Source organism: Vigna unguiculata, chromosome 5, assembly GCF_037176805.1.
Source record: "Vigna unguiculata cultivar grain cowpea cultivar isolate G323 ecotype 2 chromosome 5, ASM3717680v1, whole genome shotgun sequence".
Lineage (NCBI taxonomy): Eukaryota > Viridiplantae > Streptophyta > Magnoliopsida > Fabales > Fabaceae > Vigna > Vigna unguiculata.
The window spans coordinates 42,871,585-42,894,438 of NC_140796.1; the positions used below are offsets into that span (position 1 = coordinate 42,871,585).

Here is a 22,854-nt window from a genome sequence, read left to right on the forward strand (position 1 = left end):
GTTCTATTTAAAAAAAATTAAGAAAACATGAGTACTTAATAAAAAAGTAATTAATAAAGTAATATGTTAAAAAGTCGTTTTTAATAAAAAAATATTAGTATAACATTTATATAAATAATAAATTTGGTCTAAAATTGAGGGGAACAATATAAATATTAGTACTTAATTTTATAAAAATAGTTATACTTAATTATTTTTAATCTTATAAAAAATGGATTACAAAAATATTTTAATTATTAAAAAAAATTGGGACAAAATTGAATCAGATACACATACTTAGGTACTAAATTGAAACAAGAAGACATATATGGGGGCCTAAATCGAAATCAATACAATGACATCTGATAGTGACACTAACACGTGGCATTGCAATGCCACGTTACACTGACAATGTCACTTGTCACACACAGGGACTTGACACGTGGCATTTTTTTTTCAAAAAATTTTAAAAAATTAAAAAAAACCAAAAAAAACAGAGACTGACACGTGTCACGTTGACTAACGGCGTTAGTCAAATCTGTCAGAAATGGACCTAATTGAAGCATTTTTTTCAAAAATTGGGATGCAATTGACACTTTTTTTAAACCGGGTACCTATTTGACACCCTAGCCCCAAACTGGGTACTATACGACTAATTATACCTTTAAATAATCAATTTTGTCCTCTCCAATTTAAGATCAAATTAGTAATTAAGTTTAATTACAACTTATATGTATATGTTAAAATAATTTTTTAAAATTTATACATCAAATCACTCATAAATACTCAAAATTAGAGAACAAATTAGTAGGCAACATTCCAGTTGACGGAGTCCACTCATACTCTCCATTAGCCACAACATCTTTAAAAAGTATGGTCAAACTGGCGAGAAAATGCAAGTCCCTTATACCTAAATTTTCCATATTGATGATTTTTCTGCATGTTTACAACCAAAATAATTAGTATTAAGCATAAACATAATATTTGTTAAAAGGCATACTTATTTAGCACATGCTAATATTTTTCTTTTCCACCAATCATCTGGTGCATCAACTGTATTCTTCATATTGTCCCATCCCAAGCCTATTTTTATATCAAAAAAATCAGGAGTTGACACGTGATATGTATTGTTCAAAAACATTAACTATTTAAATACCGTTAGTAGAAAGGACCAAATTGACAAAAATTTGACGAAAATGGAGACCTAATTGAACACAAAACGAAAATGAGGATCAAATTGAATAAAAAGAACAAAAATAGGGACCAAATGTATATTTAAGCCTAATTTATACCATCCTCTCCCATATCTTCTAAGGTTATCATACCTATTTTTAAACTTTGATTTTGGATAATCTCTTCCGTTAACTCCTTAAATTTGATTGAAATTCCAAACCACTCATTCTTAGTAAAACTAGTGCCAAGGCGTTCCCCATTTGTCACTTGCTTTAAGCATGGTATGATAAAAATCTCATTTGCTTTAAGATCCCAAACCGCCTTTTATATTTTTGTACTCATGATTCTAAACATGAGCATATTTTCATTTACATTAGCAAGTACATACTTTGGATAACAAGTAAATTCATAACAAATATATCTATCATTAAATAAATTATAAATTATCTAATAAAAACAATAACAAAATTTAAATAAGTAAAGAAGACTTACAACTTACTTTGAAAATTAAAAAGATCAAGAACAATTTTAATGAGAACAAAAAGAAGATTAGTGAATATATAATGAACTCTAACCTCTCTATAACATGTTCCATATAATTTGGTAATAGGAATGAATTAATGAAATATTAGTAACTTTCAACAACCAAAACCTCAATATTTAATATTTTTGCACTTGAAAATAAAGCAAAAGATTCACGATTAATGTTGATAGTAACTTTTATTTTTTCTAAATTTTGTCAATATGAGAAGGATATGAAAAAAACTATATTCATAAATGGCAAAAAAATAACTAAACCAAAAAGATAGGTTTTAACTCCATAAATGTGGTCATCTAACGTTTTTTAGTTTCATGAATGCATCCGGAAGGTGATTACAATACTAACTCGTGTACAACATAGTAATGGTTCCTATTTGGAATTTCATCAAACACCTTGTGTGCCAACTTTTGTTTTCGACATGCAACATGTGTTTGATCCTTAAAGAAAGTTTTTGTGAAGATTGAATCTTTCACAAATTAAATTTATAAAAATTAAATAAACCAAAACCAAGAAAAGAAGTTTGAGTAGAAAGAATCACAATTGGAACAACCAAAAACTCAAAGCAAAACCACATGCAATGAAGAAAACCTCACCTTGAAGAATATTAACACAACCAACAATGAGGGGGTAAAAATATAAATATGAGAAAACAAATCCCCCAAATCAATTTTGGTTGACAAAGAAGCTGGAATGGATGGCTTCTCTTTGAACGTGAATCTGTCATCTTCAAATTTATTTTGGAAAACAAGCAAACAATCTATCAACATGAATTTTATGATCTCATATGCATCAAAATCAATTATGGGTGCCTACAACGTGAAACCAAACAAGCATGTTAATGATAAAGATTTTGGTAGTTAAGATGTGTATTCTTTACGCGGTGTAGTCTTTCATCATGCTTTGTGTGGAGGCGATGCAATTATCATGTGGTTTGGAGGTGTTTGGTCCACAGTTGCAACTGTAGCAGACCACGACTAAGGCAGTGTTTCTATGTGTTGTGTTGTCACAATAGGGTTGAAGAAGAAATTTAAATGTTGGTGTGTTTTGAGCGTGTTGGAGCGGTTTCTTGGTGTGCATTCTTGATTGCGTATGCTTTTGAATCTTGCGTGGTGGCATGTGGGTAAAAAATCAGTGGCTTTGGTGCTTACATTCTGGATTGGGCGTTCTTGTTTTGGTTAGTTGGATGGACAACATGTAGGTGCAAATTGTTATTCTTCAGGGATTTTTACTTACTTACAAGATTAAGATCGGGGAAAATCCCATTTATCTAAATCTTCTTTAAATGTGTGGAACAAAAACATACATTTTCTCAAGTTCTCAATAATACTTGTGATATTCCTTTATCACAATTATCTTCTCCATGCATATAGGGGGATATGGTCTCGGTGCAAATTACACAAGAAGTTTATCCAGCTAGTCTAGTAGAGTGCAAAATTATTTGCTTGGGCGTATCTTGTTAACAAAATAGGATAAATCTCTCATGCATTTAGATCTTTATAAGAAGTTTGATGTGGCCTGAAAACATTTGGGTCAATGGAAGGCAATTCCTCTTGGAAAATGGTTCTATGAACCTATTTTTTCTTCGCTTGAGGATATGAGAAGGGTTTTGGCGGTTGGTGTTTTGAATTTTTCTACTGAATCCTTCATGTTTTTGCTTAGACTAAATATTTTGTCCCATCTTCAATGAAAATAAGAAAAACTCAATGTTGGGTGCACATAAATGGTTTTCCTTTGGAATACAATAAGATAAGTCTTGAGGTTTCTTTACACGTGTCTTAGTTGATGTTTATTTGTTATCTGATTTTGTGGAAGGGCCAAAATTTGCATCTATTGGTAATCTGGAGTATGAGAAATTGTCTCTTTTTTGTTCAAATTGTAAAATGATTAGTCACGATATATCTAATTGTAGATAGTTACAATAAGATGCCAATATAATTTTGGCGTGGAGAAAATAATTTACATAAAAATACAACAACATTATTGTCCTAAGGTGGTTGGGGCCCATGATGGGAATAAGGATTCTCTAGGTTCAGTTTTAAAGCTTATGGAGGCTATTGTGGAGCCTCTTGTGGCACCTATTATGGATATAGTGAGCTTGTGGTGGAACCTATTGTGGAGCTTGAGGTGCCTGTGGTGAACCCTATAGTGGATCCCATGGGGGAGCCTATGTTAGAGCTTGTTGCTCAGTCATAGCCTAAGCCAAATCATGATAATGTTTGTGTTGTTGATAAATGCCAATTTAAGTGAAATATTAGATGCTTTTTGGCACTTATATGGCTTTGATTGTTGATAACTTTATGATAATTCACCCTAAATTTAGTTTGTTTTACAGAATACAACACCAAAAGAGAAAATTGTAGAAAAATCAAAAGAATTTAGAGAAAATACTACAAAATTGGGCTGAACAAAGTCAACACAACTAAAGTTCTACACTTAAAGCAAGTAATTCATTCAAACGGTCACTAAGAATTTATATTGGAGTTTGATGAACTTAAGCTCTAGATGTCAAAAATGGATCTAGAGTTACATTTAAGAGCATTATTAGAACATGAATAATTACATTTAAATAAGTAAAAACATAATTAGTATAAGAGAGAGACTAGTGGTGAAATCTTTCTATTTAACATATTGAAATGAATTGATTTTACTTCATTTTTCACAAATCAAACACCTTTTTATTCAAATCAATCAAATTTTAAACACTGTCTATTCATTGTACTACAACTATCCAATATATTTACTGAAAAATTAATTGCATTTGAGCATCAACAAGTTTTTGATGTTATTTTCGCTTATTTATGTTAAAAAAAATTGGTGTTTATAACTAGTTTAATTGCTCTATAAACTATACAAAATTACTAATAGTTTGGATTAATATTTATCACTTGTTGCATGTTTTATTGATTCACCTCTATTTGAAACTATTGTGTATGCAAAGAGGAAAAAAAACATGTGCTCTTCTTTAATCCTAATTATATGAACAATATAAAAATTACAAACAATTAAAAGTTTAAAAGAAAAAACAGATTAAACCTAATATTTAATATAAAAAGATTTATCTATTGGATTTTTACCTGTATTATTTGACTGACAGATACTAGGACAACAAATTTTGTGATGTGGTGGACAACCAATTAGTGTCCCAAAAACATGATGGTGACAGGGTGTCTACAAAGTAAAAATGTTACCAACTTCTTTTGCTCTTTTTTTTTCTCTTTTATTCGTGGAAGAATCTTGGGGATCAATCACCATCATCCATCCTTTCAAGTTAATAAATTTCTGCTTTTGCTAAAAAAAATAACATGGTTTCTTATTCAAATAATGCAACTTTTAAATAAACAGAAAAATATTTGTAACATTTTGTTTCGACTTTAGTTATAGTAGTTTATATAACAAGCCAATGCAAGAACTGCTAATATAAAGGGGCATATTTAGTGAAAATCTTTTATTTATAACTATTGCCATATATAAGTCATTTATGCTTTTTAAGGATAGTTTATTTTTTATTTTTTCTTAAAATTGCTATATTTTTAAATTTAAACAATCTCATAAAATAGTTTTGTTAAGTAATATTTATAATCTCCTCCCATGGGAAAATTGGGTAGAAAATCAAAGAAAAGAAAGACTATTGAAACTTTACCAAAATAAAAATGGTTTTGAAGATAATTTTTGTGATACCCACCAAATAAAGCCAATTGCAACATCCAAATTTCTCACCAAATATCACACTCATTGAATAGACATATACATATCATTGGTGGCTCTAATTCATTGCCTTCATTCAACTACCTTTCATGTCCTTAACCATCACAGAATTTCCTTCTTAATTACAAATAATATTTTATAATAATAATAATAATAATAATAATATATTTTTTATAATATTAACCTATTAATTTCTTGAATAATTTTAAAGAACAATGAAGCTTCAAGCAGAGTGAAAAAAACATCAAGTATACTTCATAAAGATCAAAGAGAGTGATAGCAACTTGTTTCAAGCATATAAAAACTTTATAGCTTATTAAACCTAAGAAGACATTGGCTTTAATGTATTAGTTTGAGGTTGGTTTGGATGTTAGTAATTATATATTTTAATATAAAATAATAATTAATTACATTTAACAAATTAATACAAAATTATAAAAATTACATTCTTGTAAAATAATTACGTTTTATAAACTTGAAAATTAGTTATAAAAGATTTGTGATTTTGTAAATTAACATTCAGTTTTTATTATTTAATTAAATAAGAAAATATTATGTGATATTAAAAAACCCAGTACAGAGCCCACACGGACACACCCAAGCCCATGGGTCCCACTCCCAATCACTGTCCTAAAAAGAGAGAACCCTGCCACCGGCAAAACCAGGTTACCTATAAATTCTCAAAACTTTTTTTTCAGAAAAAAAAAAAAAAAAAACAGCATCTAACTTTCACTTCACTTGTGGTTCCTCTCTCTCTCTCTCTCTCTCTCACTCTCTCTCTCTACAGCACCCTGGGCAGGGAGATAGTCGAGCACTCAAGCTACTGAATCAATGGCTACCTTCTCCGAGGAACGCGAGAACTTTGTATATGCTGCAAAGTTAGCTGAACAAGCTGAACGATATGACGGTGCTTTCTCTCTTTAGATGTTTACTGTGAAGTGAACACTTGTTCTCGTTCCTTCATTTTAGCTGCATTCCACTTTCAATCACGTTTCCAGCATCTTCTGCACCTACCCATCTTCTTCTTGTCCCATTAACCGCGTTTGGTCTGATAAAGTTTCAATTTTTTCCATAAATGTCCACTGCTTTTTTCACTTCTGCGTCTAACTGCTACTTCATTTCACTTGCCCATTTAACCGTCTCAATTATTAAAGAAGAAAAGAGTGAAATTTTGGAGTTTTTGGGATGTATTTGTTGTTCAATTTTATAATTGTTGCTCCAAGAGTCTGCATAAATAACTTGATATCTGAGTAGAATTTGACGTATGTCTATTTTTAAAATAACATGATTCCGAGTGAGATGAGTGTGAATATTATTTGTTGTGTGTTTTGGAATTTGATTCCAGTGTTTTGTGTAGTGAAGTTTAACAACTATCTTAAAAGTCACGCCTTCCATGATTTCTGAGTGGATGAGAGTGTGAAAACTAAACTCGAAGTTTATTTATTACTGTTTTGGAATATGATTCAAGAGTGTTGGTGTGGTGTGCAGAAATGGTGGATGCGATGAAGAAGGTGGCGAAGCTGGACGTTGAGCTGAGTGTGGAGGAGAGGAACTTGTTCTCTGTTGGATACAAAAATGTGGTGGGGTCACGGAGAGCTTCATGGAGGATCTTGTCATCGATAGAGCAGAAAGAGGAGTCAAAAGGGAATGAGTTGAATGTTAAGCGCATCAGGGATTATAGGCAGAAGGTCGAGTTGGAGCTGTCTAACATTTGCAGTGACATTATGATAATTTTAGATGAGCATCTTATTCCATCCACAAATATTGCAGAGTCCACATTGTTTTATTATAAAATGTATGCTTTGTGATCTTCTTCTTTGTGGCTTCTAAAGTGTTTTTGTTTACGATATCAGATGTGCAAGGTTTTTTGGTTTGAGTTCTAAATTGGATGCAGGAAAGGAGACTATTACCGGTACTTGGCAGAATTCAAAGCTGGTGATGAAAAGAATGAGGTAGCAGATCAGTCACTTAAAGCATATCAGGTATTTGTCATGTTATGCTGTTCTTCAAATTTTTGGAATTTTGTTATGTATGCCATTTAGACAACCTTAAATTTCAAGGTTAGACTAAAACTGCTGAGTCATGATTATTTACAGACAGCTGCTAGCACTGGTGAGAATGAATTACAACCTACACATCCCATTCGTTTGGGTCTGGCTCTAAATTTCTCTGTGTTTTATTATGAGATAATGAATTCACCTGAAAGGTATGCAGAAATAGTTGTGCTAATGACACAAAGAGCAGGGACATATGCTTACTTGATTTAACTTATTTGCAGGGCCTGCCATCTTGCTAAGCAAGCCTTTGATGATGCTGTCTCAGAGCTAGATTCTCTGAATGAGGAATCTTACAAGGACGGTACCTTAATCTTGCAGCTGTTGAGGGATAACCTTACTTTGTGGACTTCTGATATCCCTGAAGAGGGTGGTAACATATAGAGATCACATAATGCAGTTTCTATTTCTTTAAGATTCATGGGATGTTACCAATGGTTTCTGATCTGATTTATTGAGTTGTATGCCTATTCCTCCACATATGAAAATCTTTCCTTCATTCAGTTTTCATCATCTCTTGTCCCAAGATTCAGTCCTTTCTTATGTGTATTTGTTGGAGCAAAAATAGGGAAATTGATCAACCCAAATATATTAGTTTTTAGTTAAAGTTTGTTTCTTTAAACTGGTTCTTTCTTGTTGGTCACTGTAACTCAAACTTTTATGAGTTTGGATTAACTTAGAATGTATCACTCACTCGCTCACTCACTCTTCCCACTGAAACACCTCGCCACACTCACTCACTACTTCTAAAGAAGATTGTAGAGATGCAGAAAACTAAATTACTTCTCATTATTCTCTAAAAGCATACAACAAGACCTATATATTATTCTAGTTTCAACACAAAACCAGATTTGACTAAACAATAGAATTATTAAATTTTGTTTAAAAAGTTGTTATTGGAACAATTGTTATAGAGAATCAGAGAGGAATGAAGAGAAAAAATGATGAAAACATGAAACAGAGTGGAAATTGTGAGTGCAGAGAGGAATAGAGAAAGGGAGGGTTTCCATGGTAAAGACTAAAGAGAAAAACTCTCACATAAAAGAAAACCTCAATTTTTCAATTATACAAAATCAGTATACAAGAGTCTACTAAAAGACCTATATACTATGGGCTTAGTCTACCAAAAGGCTTATATATTATGGGCTTCTAAACTTATAGTCCAAAACCTAAGAAAAGATACAATTATGAGGTCCAGCAAGTCCCAAAACTAAAATTTACAAGAAAATCTATTCTACAATCCAAGGCTACTCCGTGGTCCTTGTGCTGAATCTTGGATTTCTAAGTATTGTTGAAGGCTTCATTGACCTTTCATGCATAAAGACTCATAATGAGAAAAAAAAAATGAAATGACAGTTTGCAGAAAACATGTTCTACCTGTTATACCTCCTTCGAACAAAAGGTCTATCAAAAATAAGGATTTGGTTGAGCCTTTAGAACGAGCTCCTTCCTCAATCTCTTTATTTCTTCTTCTTCTGTCATCTATACAAGGGAGTGAAAGTGAAGTACAGAGATATCAGTATTTTTTTCATTACAGAGATAAGGGAATCCTTTGTAGATGGTAGATATAGTAGATATTGTTTATCTATTGCCTTTCCCTTTCCTTGTTCTATGAAGTTTAATTTTTCTGCTACCTACACAATGAAATGGTCCACATGTGGCTGTGTTTTCAACAATCATCCATTTTTCCTCAAATGAAAAACATGGCTCAAACTGAACTTGTCAAACCTAATGAAACTACTTGGTAATAACAATATAGTAAAGGGAAAAGAAATGGATGGAAGAGACACCTGTGGTGAAATTCAGCACGATCATCAATTGCTGGAATATCACTAGGGAGGCCTTCTTCTCTCATTCCATGTAGGTTTTTAACAAGCGCTGCGAAAAGTGACATCAAACAAAGCACCATGACCTCACCTGAGGTTCGTATGTAGTCCATGGAAGACTTTGTGCATTGGTATCCTCAAATTTTCTTCTTCAGCCATCATCTCTTGTACTTTCTTCATCAGCTCTTCCTATTTCACCTTTCCCCTCTGTTACAGTATCATTGCATCACAAAAGTTACTCTACAGACTCCAGAGTTATTGAAAAATTTTAAAAAAAATAATTAGAAAATCAAATCAATGACCACAAAAATTTGACCTCTGTTATTAGCTTAAATGGATTTTGCCTAGTGACTTTTTGCTTACTCCGTTCTACGTTGGGGTTCAAATTTTCTGCGTTTGGTGTTTTTGAAGGTGTTGGTGGTTCCATTTGGAATCAGAATATACCTGAAACTGGTATAACACAGGGAAATATTAAATATCTTAGACTGAATTCAGTACTATATCAAGTAAGCTGAAACACACCTATCCTAGAACATTTATCAAGCATATGACGCAAAACAATAAGCAGCTGGACTCCAAAAATTGAATTTTGAGCGAGAAGATTAAACGCACATAACGATGCAAACACATCAACCATTGCAAATACAGAACTAGCGGACACAGTACACATGCTGAGAAGAGATTAACTAGATCACAGAGTTGATTTATCCATAAGGCCTAAGAAAACATGCAATCATCAAACATGATAATTAACGATTTTCAATATTAAAAATTTTAGTTTGCAATTTTGATTTAAAATAAAGAAAACTGTCTGTACAAGAAATTGTGGAATGGCAAATAATAAAACTATTGTGAGTATAAAAAATCAAACAAGAGTTAAAATAACAGAAGCCCAACACAATTGGGAGGTATGTGTGCAAAAGTTTATTAAGTGTTAGGAGGAATAAAACATGGCCTAATCCATTAGCTAATAAAGCATAGGTGCGTATGAAGTGCTATAGTCAAATCTGGTAGGGGGCTTCTCCCTACACCTCCAATAATCTCTCCTGTACCCCCAAAACCAAATATATTTTCATGTTTGTCCATGATAAAAATTAGAAGTTACTAACTCTCTCTTTTTCACCGCATACCCTCTGCACCCCAAAACCATACACCCTCTGCACCCCAATAAAGCAATAAAAGGAATTAGATTCCCTGCATCCCCAACAGAAGAATCTTTGACCTAGCTGCGCGTGAAGCTTTTTTTTTCATAGCAAGCATCCCTCTTCTCCTGCCCACATTCTGCTCTTATCCTTCCACACACTCTTCTTCTCCACAGCCTCCACACAGCCTCCACACACTCTTCTTCTCCGCAGCGTCCACACACTGTTCTTCTCCCCAGCCTCCGCAGCCTCCCTTTTCTCCTTTCGCGCAACTCTGCAGTCTCCCCTCTTCTCCATTCGCCCAGTTAATTAATCTTATTATATTTTAATTGATTTTAGGAATGGTTGTCTGTATATTTTAATTGATTTTAGGAATGGTTGTGCAATAGATTACAAGATCTGTTTCATAAAAATCAGAAACGGATCTCGTCTTAATTTTTCACCGAAACGACTTTCCAAATCCGTTTCAAACATGCCTGAAACGGAACACACAATCCGTTTTGTTTTTTTTTCACCGAAACGGATTGTGAAATCCGTTTCGCAAAAGGCTGAAACGAAACACACAATTCGTTTTTTTTTTCTTTTTTTTTTCACTGAAATGGATTTTGGAATCCGTCTCGCAGAAGGCTGAAACGGAACATGGAATCCGTTTCAAATTCCGTTTCACATTTTTTTGAAATGGATTCTGTTTCATTAAAATAAAATTCAAATTTGTGAAACGGAATATGAATTCCGTTTCAGAAAAATGTGAAACGAAATTTGAAATCTGTTTCACAAAAAAAAAAAAATTGGAAACTTTTTGAAATGGATTCTGTAATCCGTTTCATACTTCTCTGAAACGGAATATTCCGTTTCACAAATTTTTCAACTTTTCCGCGAAACGGCATACGTGATCCGTTTCAAAATGGTGTGAAACGGATTCCAAAATGCGTTTCATAAAGATTCCATGTTTTTTTTTGGAAACGGAATGTGGAATCAGTTTCATACTTTTTGAAACGGAATACGAATTTCGTTTCACATAATAAACAGAAAAAAAAAATGTAAAACTAATATTAACATTTGAACTCCGAAAAGGCTGACTTGGAGAGAAGGAACTCACAGTACCACACTTGGAGAGAAGATAAGAGGACGCACAGGTAACTCACAATACCACCTTTCTTCAAACACAGAACCTTCAAGCACAAGCACAACGGACAATGAGAGAGAATAAAGAAGATTCCTTTAAAAAAATGAATGAAAGTGACACAAACCTCGGAAGAGGGACCACCACGAGAGAATGAAAGAATGAAGCAGAAAAAATTAAAGCTCAGACAGGGACCACACGAGAGAATGAAACGGAGAAAAATTAAAATGAAGGCACAGTAATGAGACGGAGAAAAAACGCAGAACGGGAGAAGAAATACGTATGAACTAATTTGGGGGTGCAAAGAAGTTGATGACGCAGTAAATGAAATTTAGTGCTTTTCACCCATGTTCACCTATATATTAATGAAGGGTATAATAATAAATTTTAGGGGTGCAAAAGAAGTTGAAGGTGCAGGCAGAAGCGCCCAATCTGGTACAGACAATAAAGCACGATACAAATGAGTGGAGATGCGTAAAATAGATAAGCAGCCGAACACAAATAAAAGCAGGTGCAGAGAATAAATTGGGGTCCGGGCAGATAACTGGAACGGGCTAGGCCCATCTCAAAGTCTTCATTTTTATATTTTTTATTCTTTCTTTATGGTCATGTTTTCCTGCACCTCCTTGTTTTCTTCCTGCACTTTCATAAATGTTAATATCTTCGTTTTGCCTCTTCAAAATTTATAATAAAATTAAAAAAAAGTTTACCTGAGCCTCTGCTTCCTTTGCTGTGCACCTTCCCTTCTTTTACAGTGCACCTCTCCTTCCCCTCGTCTTTACTCATTCAGAGTAGGTACGGTGACGAGGACAAGTTTCTTTATTTCATATTTATCTCTTAAGAATAAAATTCATCTTCATTTTCACTTCCAAACTTAATTGATATAAAATTTTGTTTCATTTCTATTCTCATCAGAGAATATATTGAACCCGTATCTGTGTCCGTACTTATACTTATCTTTTTACTTTTTCAATATTATTTAATTGATTTTTATAAAATAATAAAAAATTCTTAAAAAAAAATTAATATTATAAAATATTCAATATAAAAAGAAGGTTTGATTAATATCAAATAATCATAAAAAAATTATAATGGTATATATTTTAAATTAGAGTACCAATTGAAATTTCATGAGACTAAAACACTTATTAAATTTGCAAAGTTAATAAGATAAAGTTGATAAAGTTTAAAAATATTTTTAAAAAATTACAAAAAAGAAATTAGATAATCAAATTTAAAAATATTTTAAATGTCTTTTTACTCTTATATTCTTTAAATTATAATGAAATTTCATTTTTATACACTAATAAAAATCATAATAGACCACTTGAATGAAATCACACAAAAAATCAGGATTGAACTAATAATAATTGAAATTTAGAATAAATTTTTCATCATTTCAATTTTGATATATATTGGATGGTGATAAACAAGATTTACGATAATGACATTAAATTATTATATTATAATAAATAAAATTATTTTTATATAATTGTAGTTATAGAATTACACTTATAATAATAAGTTAGAAAATAAAAATAATATCTTGAATATGATAAAATTAAACAACATATAAAAAATATTAAAAATAAGTCAAATGTATGTCTTAGAAACAATTTGATACACCACTGAATGAAATCGTCCAAAGGAAAGCAAATGTATAATTAAAGATATAATAAGATAAAAATACCTTAAAGATCTAAGTAAACATTTCATATATAAAACTAATCGAATTGTTGATAGATAATAAAAATTATTTTGGCAAAACAAGAAAGATTCTTTAAATGAAATAAAAATAAGAATAAGAGAATAAAAAATATGATTTTTTTTATTACCTAGTAAATGAATGGTTGATGTTATTGAACACTTCAAAAAAAAGTTAAACATTTTCATGTGAAAAAGATAAACAATAAATAAAAATATTAAAAATAAGTAGACATATTTAAATATAAGACATAAAGAATATTTAATTTCGATACATCATTTGAACATAAGTGCAAAAAAGTTTTTGATAGGAGAAATAATATCTTAGACATGTGAATTGATTTCATTATGAACCATATAATTAGAAAAGAGAAAAAAGTATGTAGTTAAAAAAAATTATAAAATTAAAGAGTAAGAAATTTTATATATATATATATATATATATATATATATATATATATATATATATATTAGACTACTTATACCCAATTGAAAAATAGGATATTACCCATATTCTTACCGAGTTAATAAAAGATTCCTATAAAACTCTTGATTAACATTTTCCACCAACAACATTCAAAACCACCCTCCCTTCCATTATACTCATTCCATCATAACCTTGTACACAATTGGATGAAAGCCCACCAAAAGATACTGTAAGATATTTGTTGGTGCAATTATCATATATGTTATAATATCTTAATATATCAACAAAATATATAGTTAATAAAGCAAAATATTGTATTATTATTATTATTCTACTAATTAACATATAAATCGTAAGTTATTATATTTGTTGATATTATTTGATATTCTCTTAATATTATCATAGTTTTTATAACAAATTTTATAGGGCCTAAAAACCTTATAATACACATTATTTCACCAAGAAATACACACAATTATCTTATACTCTCTCTTTTATTTATAAAGATTTAAAACTTTCTTATTGACTTCAACGTCGAAAAGTATTTTGCAGGTGAATTTTCTCCTTTTGAACAACGAATAAAAGATTTGATTCCAATCATAAGAAACATTTAAGTCATTATTAAGATTTTGTCACCTGGTCAAAGGTCTACACTCCAGTAAAAGCATATTTTCTCACTTTACTTTTAAATTATTTATATTAGAATGCACATTTTTATAGGTTTTTTATTTGTACTTCAGCTTTTTCAACATAAAAAAAGGGGTTAGTTTTGTGGTTTATTATTAAGACCGAAAAGAAACTTCAAATATAATATTTTATTGTTAAGATTCACAACCATATTCAATTTTTAATTTTAAGACCTTTCTTAAGACTTGTTTTTTCTAATTGTGAAATGTTTTAAAAAATAACTAATGCTTGTTTTCATAAATTTTAATCTGAAAATTTCAATTTTTAATTATACATTTAAAAATAAATTTTACATTTTGCAGAAAATAAATTTGTGTAAAATTGACAATTTAACGTTTAAAAAATTAATCCATTTATATAAACTAAATTTTTAAAAATAAGAGAAAACTTAAATCAAAACATTCAAATTTTAGACATGTCAAAATCCTCCAAGATTCAAAATTAATCGTCTAAACTTAACTTAAGGTAACGAGTTAGAGTTTTTCATACGGGAGTTGCTGTTTATACAAGCAGCTACAACCAAATTCGCTTTGATCAATCAAAAACAAGTAAAAAACTGGCAAAATACACCAAATTTATGTGAAAAATCACAATCTCAAGAATATTTTGTTGTGTGTGCAACAAAAAAAGAAGTCACCATTAAAGACAAATCTATTAAATGAGGTTCTAAAATCCTTAACAGGTTTCTCCACAGCTTCCTCCTCTCTGAATGTTCAACAATGGTGCATCAACATCAACCAATGACTCTGACAAGTTTGGTTGCAAACAGATCACGGAGTGAAAGTACTCGGAAAGTTTCAAAACGACAAGAAAGTCAATATGAGTGGTAAACACGTCAAGTTCCACTTTCAACAACCCAAAAGCCGAATCAACAGCAGATTAATCTTGTTTTGTACTATTATATAAAGGGTCATTCCAAGTCATCTCATAAACAGAGAGTTCTTTTGACTGGTTGAGGAATTGATTTGATTCAGAGTTGATCTTTGAGTTGAAGTTTTGAACAATTTGCGTATCTTTTGTGTTACCTTGTTTTCCATTAACCAAAAGCATGTCCAATAGCAAGTCCCTTTTAACTGCTGTGGCCTCCATTGCAGCTTCAGCTGTGGTGGTCAGAAGCATTACCAATGAGTTTGTTCCTCAAGAAATCTTGGATTTTTTTCACTCAGGACTTCACAATCTATCTCGCAAATTCTCCACCCGATTCACTGTGGTCATTGAAGAGTTTCAAGGCATGTCCAGAAACCAAGTGTTTGACGCTGCAGAGGCCTATCTCACCACCAAAGCCACTCTCTCAGCTCAGAGAGTCAAAGCAAGCAAATCAGAGAATGATAAAAATCTATCATTTGGTGTAGACAGAGATGAAGAAGTGAATGATGAGTTTGAAGGAGTTCAAATAAGGTGGAAATACATATGTAAACAAGCTGAATCAATCCGGAATAAGCATCATGATATGAATTCCTCTTTGAGGTCAGAAATAAGGTACTATGAGCTATGTTTTCCGAAGAAACACAAGGAGAAGATATTCAGTTCATATTTTCCATACGTGTTGGAGAGAGCCAAGGCCATCAAAGAGGAAAATGAGGCAGTGAAGCTTCACACGGTTGATTATAGAGATTATTGGAAAGTTCCTGGTATCAAACTTGGTCACCCCATGACTTTCAAAACTCTTGCAATTGATGCAAAACTTAAGAGGGAAATAGTGAATGATTTGGACAAGTTTGTGAAAGGGAAAGAGTTCTATAAAAGAACTGGGAAAGCTTGGAAACGTGGTTACCTCTTGTATGGCCCTCCTGGCACTGGCAAGTCTAGCCTTATTGCTTCCATGTCCTTTTATCTCAACTATGATATCTATGACTTGGATCTCACCACTGTCCATGACAATAATGAATTAAAAAATTTGATCCTAGCCATGTCTAACCGCTCCATGCTTGTCATAGAGGACATTGATTGCACTATAAAGCTGCAGAACCGAGAAGAAGATGCAGAAGCAGTTAAGAATGGAGATAATAAGGTTCTTTTTTTATTTCGAAAGCTTTGTCTCAATTTTCATTACACACACCTCAGAGATTTAACACATGATAACAAATATAGGAACATGAATGTGTGCATCTATCTCTATCCATGTTAACAATATCTATATGCTTGCAATTGCTTATTACTTTGTTTATGTAAAGTTAAGTATGTAATGACAGTGATGTCTAACATGAATTTATTTGTACTAATTTTTCAACAGGTTACACTTTCAGGACTGTTGAATGTTATAGATGGTCTATGGTCATGCTGTGGAGAGGAACGCATTTTTATTTTCACAACCAATCACAAAGAGAAGCTGGATCCTGCTCTGTTAAGACCTGGAAGAATGGACATGCATATTCATCTGTCATACTGTAGTTTTTCTGCTTTTGAGCAATTGGCCTTCAATTACCTTGGAATTTCTCAGCACAAACTCTTTGACCAGATTGAAGGGCTTCTCAGAGAAGTACAAGTGACTCCAGCTGAAATTGCAGGAGAGCTAATAAAGATCTCTGATGTTAGAGAAGGCCTACAAGACATAGTCAAATTCCTCCACAACAAGAAAATGCTTGAGGAACAGACTGTGTAACTGACCACAATATCAAGGATCATGAGCTAGCTTGGACTTATGGCAGATAAGATAAACCAGAGAAGAACGTCTTCAGTTGAAGGCAACAAATATGATATTTGATTCATCAACCATCAGAAAGAACAAGTTATCAAATCAATAACTAATGGAGTTGATTTTCAAGTTACAAATTAATTTCATTCAGTTTTAAACGAGTTATGTATATTTGTGAAACAGACATTGTAATTTGTAACCCTATTTGATTGTTTTATATGGAAAAGTTTCATCAAAACATGCAATAATCTGTAACTGAGTGTAGTTGTGTCAGCATGTACCAAAATCCAAATATCATTTATTTGATAATAAAGTGTTTGCCGCAACACATCATGGATAATGGTTAATTAATATAGATATAGATACAAGACAAACTGATCCAACAACATCACATGACATTTTGTTCTCTCTTGTGGATTGAGTTAACTCATTTCTCTCTTCCGCTTAATCATCATGGAGTCTGTCGAGTCCTAGCTCCTGAACAACATCAGTGCATTGTAGATTAGTTGTCTGTGTCATGAACCCAAGGGGATTGAAATAACGTGTCTGGGTTGCGGCTCCCATGTTTTTGGTGAGAATGATTCTGTCGGACTTGTTTGGCATTGCCTGTCTGCATTGTCCCTTTCTTGGTGGGTTTGCAACAACCACACAGATCTCTTCCTCGTGATCACCACGGACAGGGATGCTGTAACAGCCTTTTGCATCAGTTGAGCTGTTCCTTGTATATGACACTGTATCATTCTCTTCCCTTATGCATTCCAAAGTCTCATTCACACCTGCAAACTCATGTTCAAACATTTGTTAGTTATTCTGATAGAAAGAAAATTTGAATGTGTTGTATTTTGTATTGTAGATAGGTATAGGTATTTATATATAACAATATGATGTAAATGAGGTATGTCACTACAGAATATTTAATTACCTACAGGAAATCAATTCTCTTAATCTTAAGAGAATGACTCTGGAGAATAATTCTGATTCTATCATATTCTTCTTCACTTCCTGGACCTTTCTTTTTCTTCATCTGATGTACTTATGGGTACTTATGGATACTTATCATAAACCCCAGTTTCTGAATGTTATGAAAATCTCTTACCAAGTAAAACTTTTGATGAAAGTTCTGACTTTTAAGGAAATTTACCTGGCAAGGGGAAGCTGAGTCTGGACTCAAAGTAAAACTTTTGATGAAAGTTCTACCATATTTGGAAGCTCAAAGTTAGTTTTTTCTGCATATGTGCTAACTGAATTCGAGATAATTTTAGTCTCTGTCTCCAAATTTTAGTGAACAACCATTTTATCATTTTAGAAAGTAAATATTGTGGACAAAATTATAACTATTTAACATCACGTTCATACAAAAATAATCACCACGAAATTAGCAAAAGGTTTTATAGGTGAACCTCAGCTAGGTATTTTATCAAACACGTTCCTCATATTTTATCTTTACCATTATTTGTCTTTCTATATGCACCACTTCCTCCATGCAACTAAGCTAACCAACACCCTATAGAGATTAATTTGCCTTTTGATGTTGCATTATTAAAATAGACACATTAAAAAGGTTCAGTCATAAAGTTTTTAACCTTCAAATTTCAAGCTTCCTTTTTGTCTGCTGAAATTATTTTAGAAGATATGTGTTTCAATAAATTTGTATTGGAATGACTCTAACTTGACTCCATCAAAAGTCACAAACCAATTAATGAGATTCATATCTGAGTAATTAATTTATGAGTTAAATATTATTTTAGTTCCAAGTTTTTATTTTAGGTTTTATAATTTTTTTGTTTTCATAAATTGATTCTTTTAATTATATAACACTAACTAATTACTGTGTATTGAAAACTACAAGTTAAATAACTATTTTAAGTGACATATATTGACGTAGGCATTTGTTCCACTTAGAATAACATTTTAAATCTTTAAAATAATACTAATTGTTTATTTATTTTTTAACATTAATATTAGAGACTAAAAATAATGATTACAAAATAGCTGTATTTCATAAAAACTAAAAGAATAATTTTAAAATTTTATAATAATGGAAGCACATTTTTTATAGAAGTCAAAATAAAAAATCTGTAATTTTATAAGTATTAAAAATTTATTTAAACCTTAGTTTATTATTTCTAAGATATTTAAAATATGATGGTAAAATATAAATAATTAATATACCCTCTTTTTGGATAAGAGAAAGATTTCCTTACTTATCTTACATTATAACTCCTTGACTGAGTTTATTAATAATTTTAATATTTATTGCACTCTTATTTGACAAAATATAAATTTTATATTATTTTTATAAAATGGAAGAGCGTTTTTTCCTTATTTAATAAATTTTAACTACATGTAGAGTATGTTTAAGGAAGTTTTATTAAAAATATAAGGTTTTAATTATGTCTTTGGTCTCCATTTTGCGGTCAAAATCTCAAAATGATACCCAAATTTTTAAAAGTCTCAAATTGGTCCCTTTTTTTGTTAAAACGTCTCAAATTTGTTCTTTCTATTGAGTCAAAGTTGACGCCGTTAGAGGGAGTGCCACGTGTCAGTTCCTCGATTTTTTGAATTTTTTATTCTTTTTTATTTTTTTAAAAAAAATAAAAAAATAAAAAAATTGTCACGTGTCAAGTTGTCATCGTGCCACGTGGCAGTGACAGAGTAATGTGGTAGTGACAGTGACACGTGTCAGTATTATTCCAGGTGTCATTTCCGTAGTCTCAATTTGGTCCCTTTATTTTAATTTGTCTCAATTTAGTCCCAATTTTTGTAAAAATTATCAATTTTGTCTATCTCCAAATTGAAATCAAATTTAATTTTTATATAAATGTACACAAATATTTTCATCAAAATTGATATTTCAAGTAAATATTTTTAACCAAATTAAGTTCATTTAATTAATATTTTACATTGAACTATATTTAAAATTGTTTTAAAGTTGTTAATAGAAAATAATGTTAATAGAAAAAAATTCATAAATTAACTAGTTCATGTAACAATAAAACACATATAAATTTGAAATTTGAAAACAATTTTAAGTAAAGTTGAATGTGAAACACAATTTTAAATAAACTTAGCTATGTTAAAAATATATAATAAAAATATCAATTTGAATAAAAATATCAAATTTAATAAAAATATTTGTATAACAGTTATAGAGGTGAGAAGTTTTCTGGGATTAACCGGCTATTATCGGTGATTTATAGAAGGATTCTCCAAGATGGCGTAGCCACTAACACAACTCACTAGAAAGGACCAACCTTTCTCTTGGACTGAGGAGTGCAAAGCTTGCTTCGAGGATATAAAGAGGAGGTTGACTACTGCACCAATACTTGCTATTTCTGACAACCAAGATGTTTGAGGTGTGTTGTGATGCCTCATATCAGGGGTCGGGTTGTGTGCTGATGCAAGATAAACGACCAGTGGCCTATGCGTCGAGATAGTTGAAAGTGCATGAGAAGAATTATCCGACGCATGACTTGTAGCTAGCTGCAGTAGTATTTGCCCTCAAGACTTGGAGGCATTACTTGTATGGTTCTCAATTCCAAGTGTTCAGCGATCATAAGAGTTTAAAATACTTATTCGATCAGAAGGAGCTGAATATGAGAAAGAGGCGCTGGATGGAATACCTGCAAGACTACGACTTTGAGCTGTTATGCCACCTTAGTAAAGCCAATGTCGTAGCAAACACACTAAGAAGAAAGAGAATTCATATGTTTGCCATGATGATGAAGGAACTGGAGCTTATTGAGAAGCTACGAGATATGAACTTGGGATTACATATTGGTGCAGGTCATATCTGGTGTAGCATGTTGAGAATTACTAATGAGTTCCTGGATGAGATTCAGGTGGAACAGGGTAATGATCAGCAGCTGCAGTAGATTATTGGCGAGTTGGGCACTGAGAAGAAAAAAGACTTTAGGATAGGTAAAGATGACATCCTACGTTTCAGGGAAAGGGTTTGTGTACCCAGGAGCTCGGTGCTGAGAAAGATGCTCTTGGAGGAAGGGCATAAGAATCATCAAGGCATAAGAGTCGTCTTAGCATACTGACGAAATATGCACACTTCTTGCCAATTAACTAGAAGATGTCCATGGACAAATTGGCAAAGTTGTATGTTAGAGAAGTGGTCAGACTACATAGGGTGCTAACAAGTATTGTATCAGACAAAGATCCACGTTTCACCTCGCGATTTTGGCAATCGTTGTAGTTAGCACCGGGCACTTAGTTGAGGATGAACTTAGCTTATCATTCTCAAACAGATAGTCAGTCTGAGAGAATTATACAATCATTGGAGCACTTGTTGAGCACTTGTGTGCTGGACCACCTGGGGACTTGGAGTGATATATTGTCATTGGTGGAGTTCAGTATAATAATAGTTATCATTCCAGCATAGGAATGACACCTTACGAGGCCTTGTATGGTAGGAGATGCAAGACACTATTGTGTTGGCAGCAGTGTGGAGAGTCAGTGGTGCTTGGGCTAGAATTTTTGCAACAGACTACTGAGAAAGTGAAGGTGATACAAGATCGGATGCGTGTAACTCAAAGTCGGCAGAAATCTTATGCAGATAAGAGGAGAAGGCCGCTAGAGTTTGAGGCAGGTGACCACGTATTCCTCAGGGTTACACCTACAGTAGGAATTGGGAGAGCTCTCAAGTCGAGGAAGTTGACTCCTTGATTCATTGGTCCTTATCAGATCACAAGGAGAATTGGACCAACAACATACGATATTGCTCTGCCACCTCACTTGGCAATCTGAACAATGTCTTCCATGTATCACAACTAAGGAAGTACATTGTGTATCCTACTCATGTGCTGGAGGAGGACGATGTTCAGGTACGCGAAGACCTGACGAATGAAGTTGGACCAGTGAGAAACTTGGATTCTCTAGTCAAACAACTCAAAGGGAAGGAAATCCAACTATGAAGGTCCTCTGGGACGAGGCAACTCAGGAGAAGACGTGGGAGATGGAGGATCTCATGAGGAAGTCTTATCCTCACCTATTTCTTGGTAAGTCCTATTTTTTAGGACAAAAATTTTTTAAGGTGGGAAGAATGTAAGACCCGTGAAAATTAATTAATTAAATAATTTATTAATTAATTAATGCGGGTAGTGTGAGCCTTTAAGGCATTAACTATTTGTTGATATGATGTGGAAAAGTACTAGCTGAAGTGGTTGAGAGTACTTTGATTGTGTGAGAGGACTTGAGTTCATGTTGTATGTATGCCAATTGTGTGTTATTTAATTTACTATTATTTTTAATAATATGCTTGATCATGTTGAGTGATAATATAATCATAGAATTATATGAATTATCATAAAACATGAATTGATTGAATGGTTGTGCATTGAATTAACATTGGCATGGGTATGGGTTCAAACCTTGGTAGATATAAATTTACTTTCTTTTTGCTAAAAATAGTTTTGACATGAAGGTGAAAGGGTAGAGAGAAGAAGGGTTTTTGTGCTTGTCATTGTGTCATAGTCAGAGGAATACGAAATTGGAGAGTGTGCGCTGAGGATTGAGTGCAATTGGGAGCTGAATTGAGGGGAAGTGCTAGGCGGCCTAGTGATAAAAAAGGAACTCTCAAGAATCTCCATTTTTTTAGCAAAGAAATCCAGGTTAGGGGAGTTTTACATGTTAAATTTTTATGTTTAAGCATGAACTGTGTGATGTATGGTATAAAATGCATGAATGTTCCTTTATCTATTGAACTTTCAATTTTTTGGAAAATTTCAGAAAACGCCTGGCGGGTTACTCGTAGCCACCAAGTGACTAATCCCAAATGTAGTGTGTTCTGGGTTCCTGGAAAGGAACCGCTTGGCAGTAAGCTCTCGACTGCCAGGCGACGCGTGCTTGAA

The 22,854-nt window shown here is 32.3% G+C and overlaps 2 protein-coding genes, 1 long non-coding RNA gene and 2 pseudogenes across 6 annotated transcripts; 3 read left to right on the forward strand and 2 right to left on the reverse strand.

Annotated features, from left to right (window-relative positions):
* The first annotated feature begins 6,092 nt into the window (after nt 1-6,092).
* Nucleotides 6,093-8,059, forward strand: LOC114183203 (14-3-3-like protein D). 2 transcript variants are annotated; one of them, XM_085673706.1, is made up of 5 exons: nt 6,093-6,305; nt 6,887-7,193; nt 7,293-7,380; nt 7,495-7,549; nt 7,677-8,059. In XM_085673706.1, exons 1-5 carry the CDS (start codon nt 6,230-6,232, stop codon nt 7,724-7,726), a joined length of 576 nt encoding a protein of 191 aa, XP_085529832.1. In that variant the 5' UTR covers nt 6,093-6,229; the 3' UTR covers nt 7,727-8,059. The 2 variants fall into 2 exon arrangements, with proteins under 2 accessions (XP_085529832.1, XP_027925932.1); XM_028070131.2 differs by having other exon boundaries at nt 6,094-6,305; nt 7,495-7,604.
* Nucleotides 8,060-8,083: 24 nt separating this feature from the next.
* On the reverse strand, nt 8,084-10,723 carry LOC114186136 (uncharacterized). 2 transcript variants are annotated; one of them, XR_003604974.2, is made up of 4 exons: nt 9,891-10,723; nt 9,595-9,728; nt 9,243-9,485; nt 8,084-8,934 (listed from the first exon to the last, which is right to left on the reverse strand). It is a non-coding gene; the product is annotated as an uncharacterized LOC114186136 (long non-coding RNA). The 2 variants fall into 2 exon arrangements; XR_014995297.1 differs by having other exon boundaries at nt 9,595-10,723.
* A 4,555-nt stretch (nt 10,724-15,278) lies between these two features.
* LOC114183447 (AAA-ATPase At3g50940-like) lies at nt 15,279-17,234 on the forward strand (annotated as a pseudogene). The gene is made up of 2 exons (XR_014994975.1): nt 15,279-16,372; nt 16,595-17,234. The product of XR_014994975.1 is annotated as an AAA-ATPase At3g50940-like (transcript).
* Nucleotides 17,235-17,378: 144 nt separating this feature from the next.
* LOC114184660 (olee1-like protein pseudogene) lies at nt 17,379-17,802 on the reverse strand (annotated as a pseudogene).
* Nucleotides 17,803-21,388: 3,586 nt separating this feature from the next.
* On the forward strand, nt 21,389-21,918 carry LOC114184661 (uncharacterized). Its single transcript, XM_028071977.1, has 2 exons — nt 21,389-21,593; nt 21,689-21,918. Exons 1-2 carry the CDS (start codon nt 21,389-21,391, stop codon nt 21,916-21,918), a joined length of 435 nt encoding a protein of 144 aa, XP_027927778.1.
* The last annotated feature ends 936 nt before the right edge of the window (nt 21,919-22,854 follow it).

What these genes read in the sequence shown, in the direction of transcription:
- LOC114184661 (XM_028071977.1), top strand. Translation starts at nt 21,389, where the DNA reads ATGACACCTTACGAGGCCTTGTATGGTAGGAGATGCAAGACACTATTG. An exon ending in GCCGCTAGAGTTTGAGGCAG is followed by an intron (nt 21,594 to 21,688) that starts GTGACCACGTAT and finishes GGTCCTTATCAG; the next exon opens with ATCACAAGGAGAATTGGACC.
- LOC114183203 (XM_028070131.2), top strand. Translation starts at nt 6,230, where the DNA reads ATGGCTACCTTCTCCGAGGAACGCGAGAACTTTGTATATGCTGCAAAG. An exon ending in ACATTGTTTTATTATAAAAT is followed by an intron (nt 7,194 to 7,292) that starts GTATGCTTTGTG and finishes AATTGGATGCAG; the next exon opens with GAAAGGAGACTATTACCGGT. An exon ending in ATAATGAATTCACCTGAAAG is followed by an intron (nt 7,605 to 7,676) that starts GTATGCAGAAAT and finishes ACTTATTTGCAG; the next exon opens with GGCCTGCCATCTTGCTAAGC.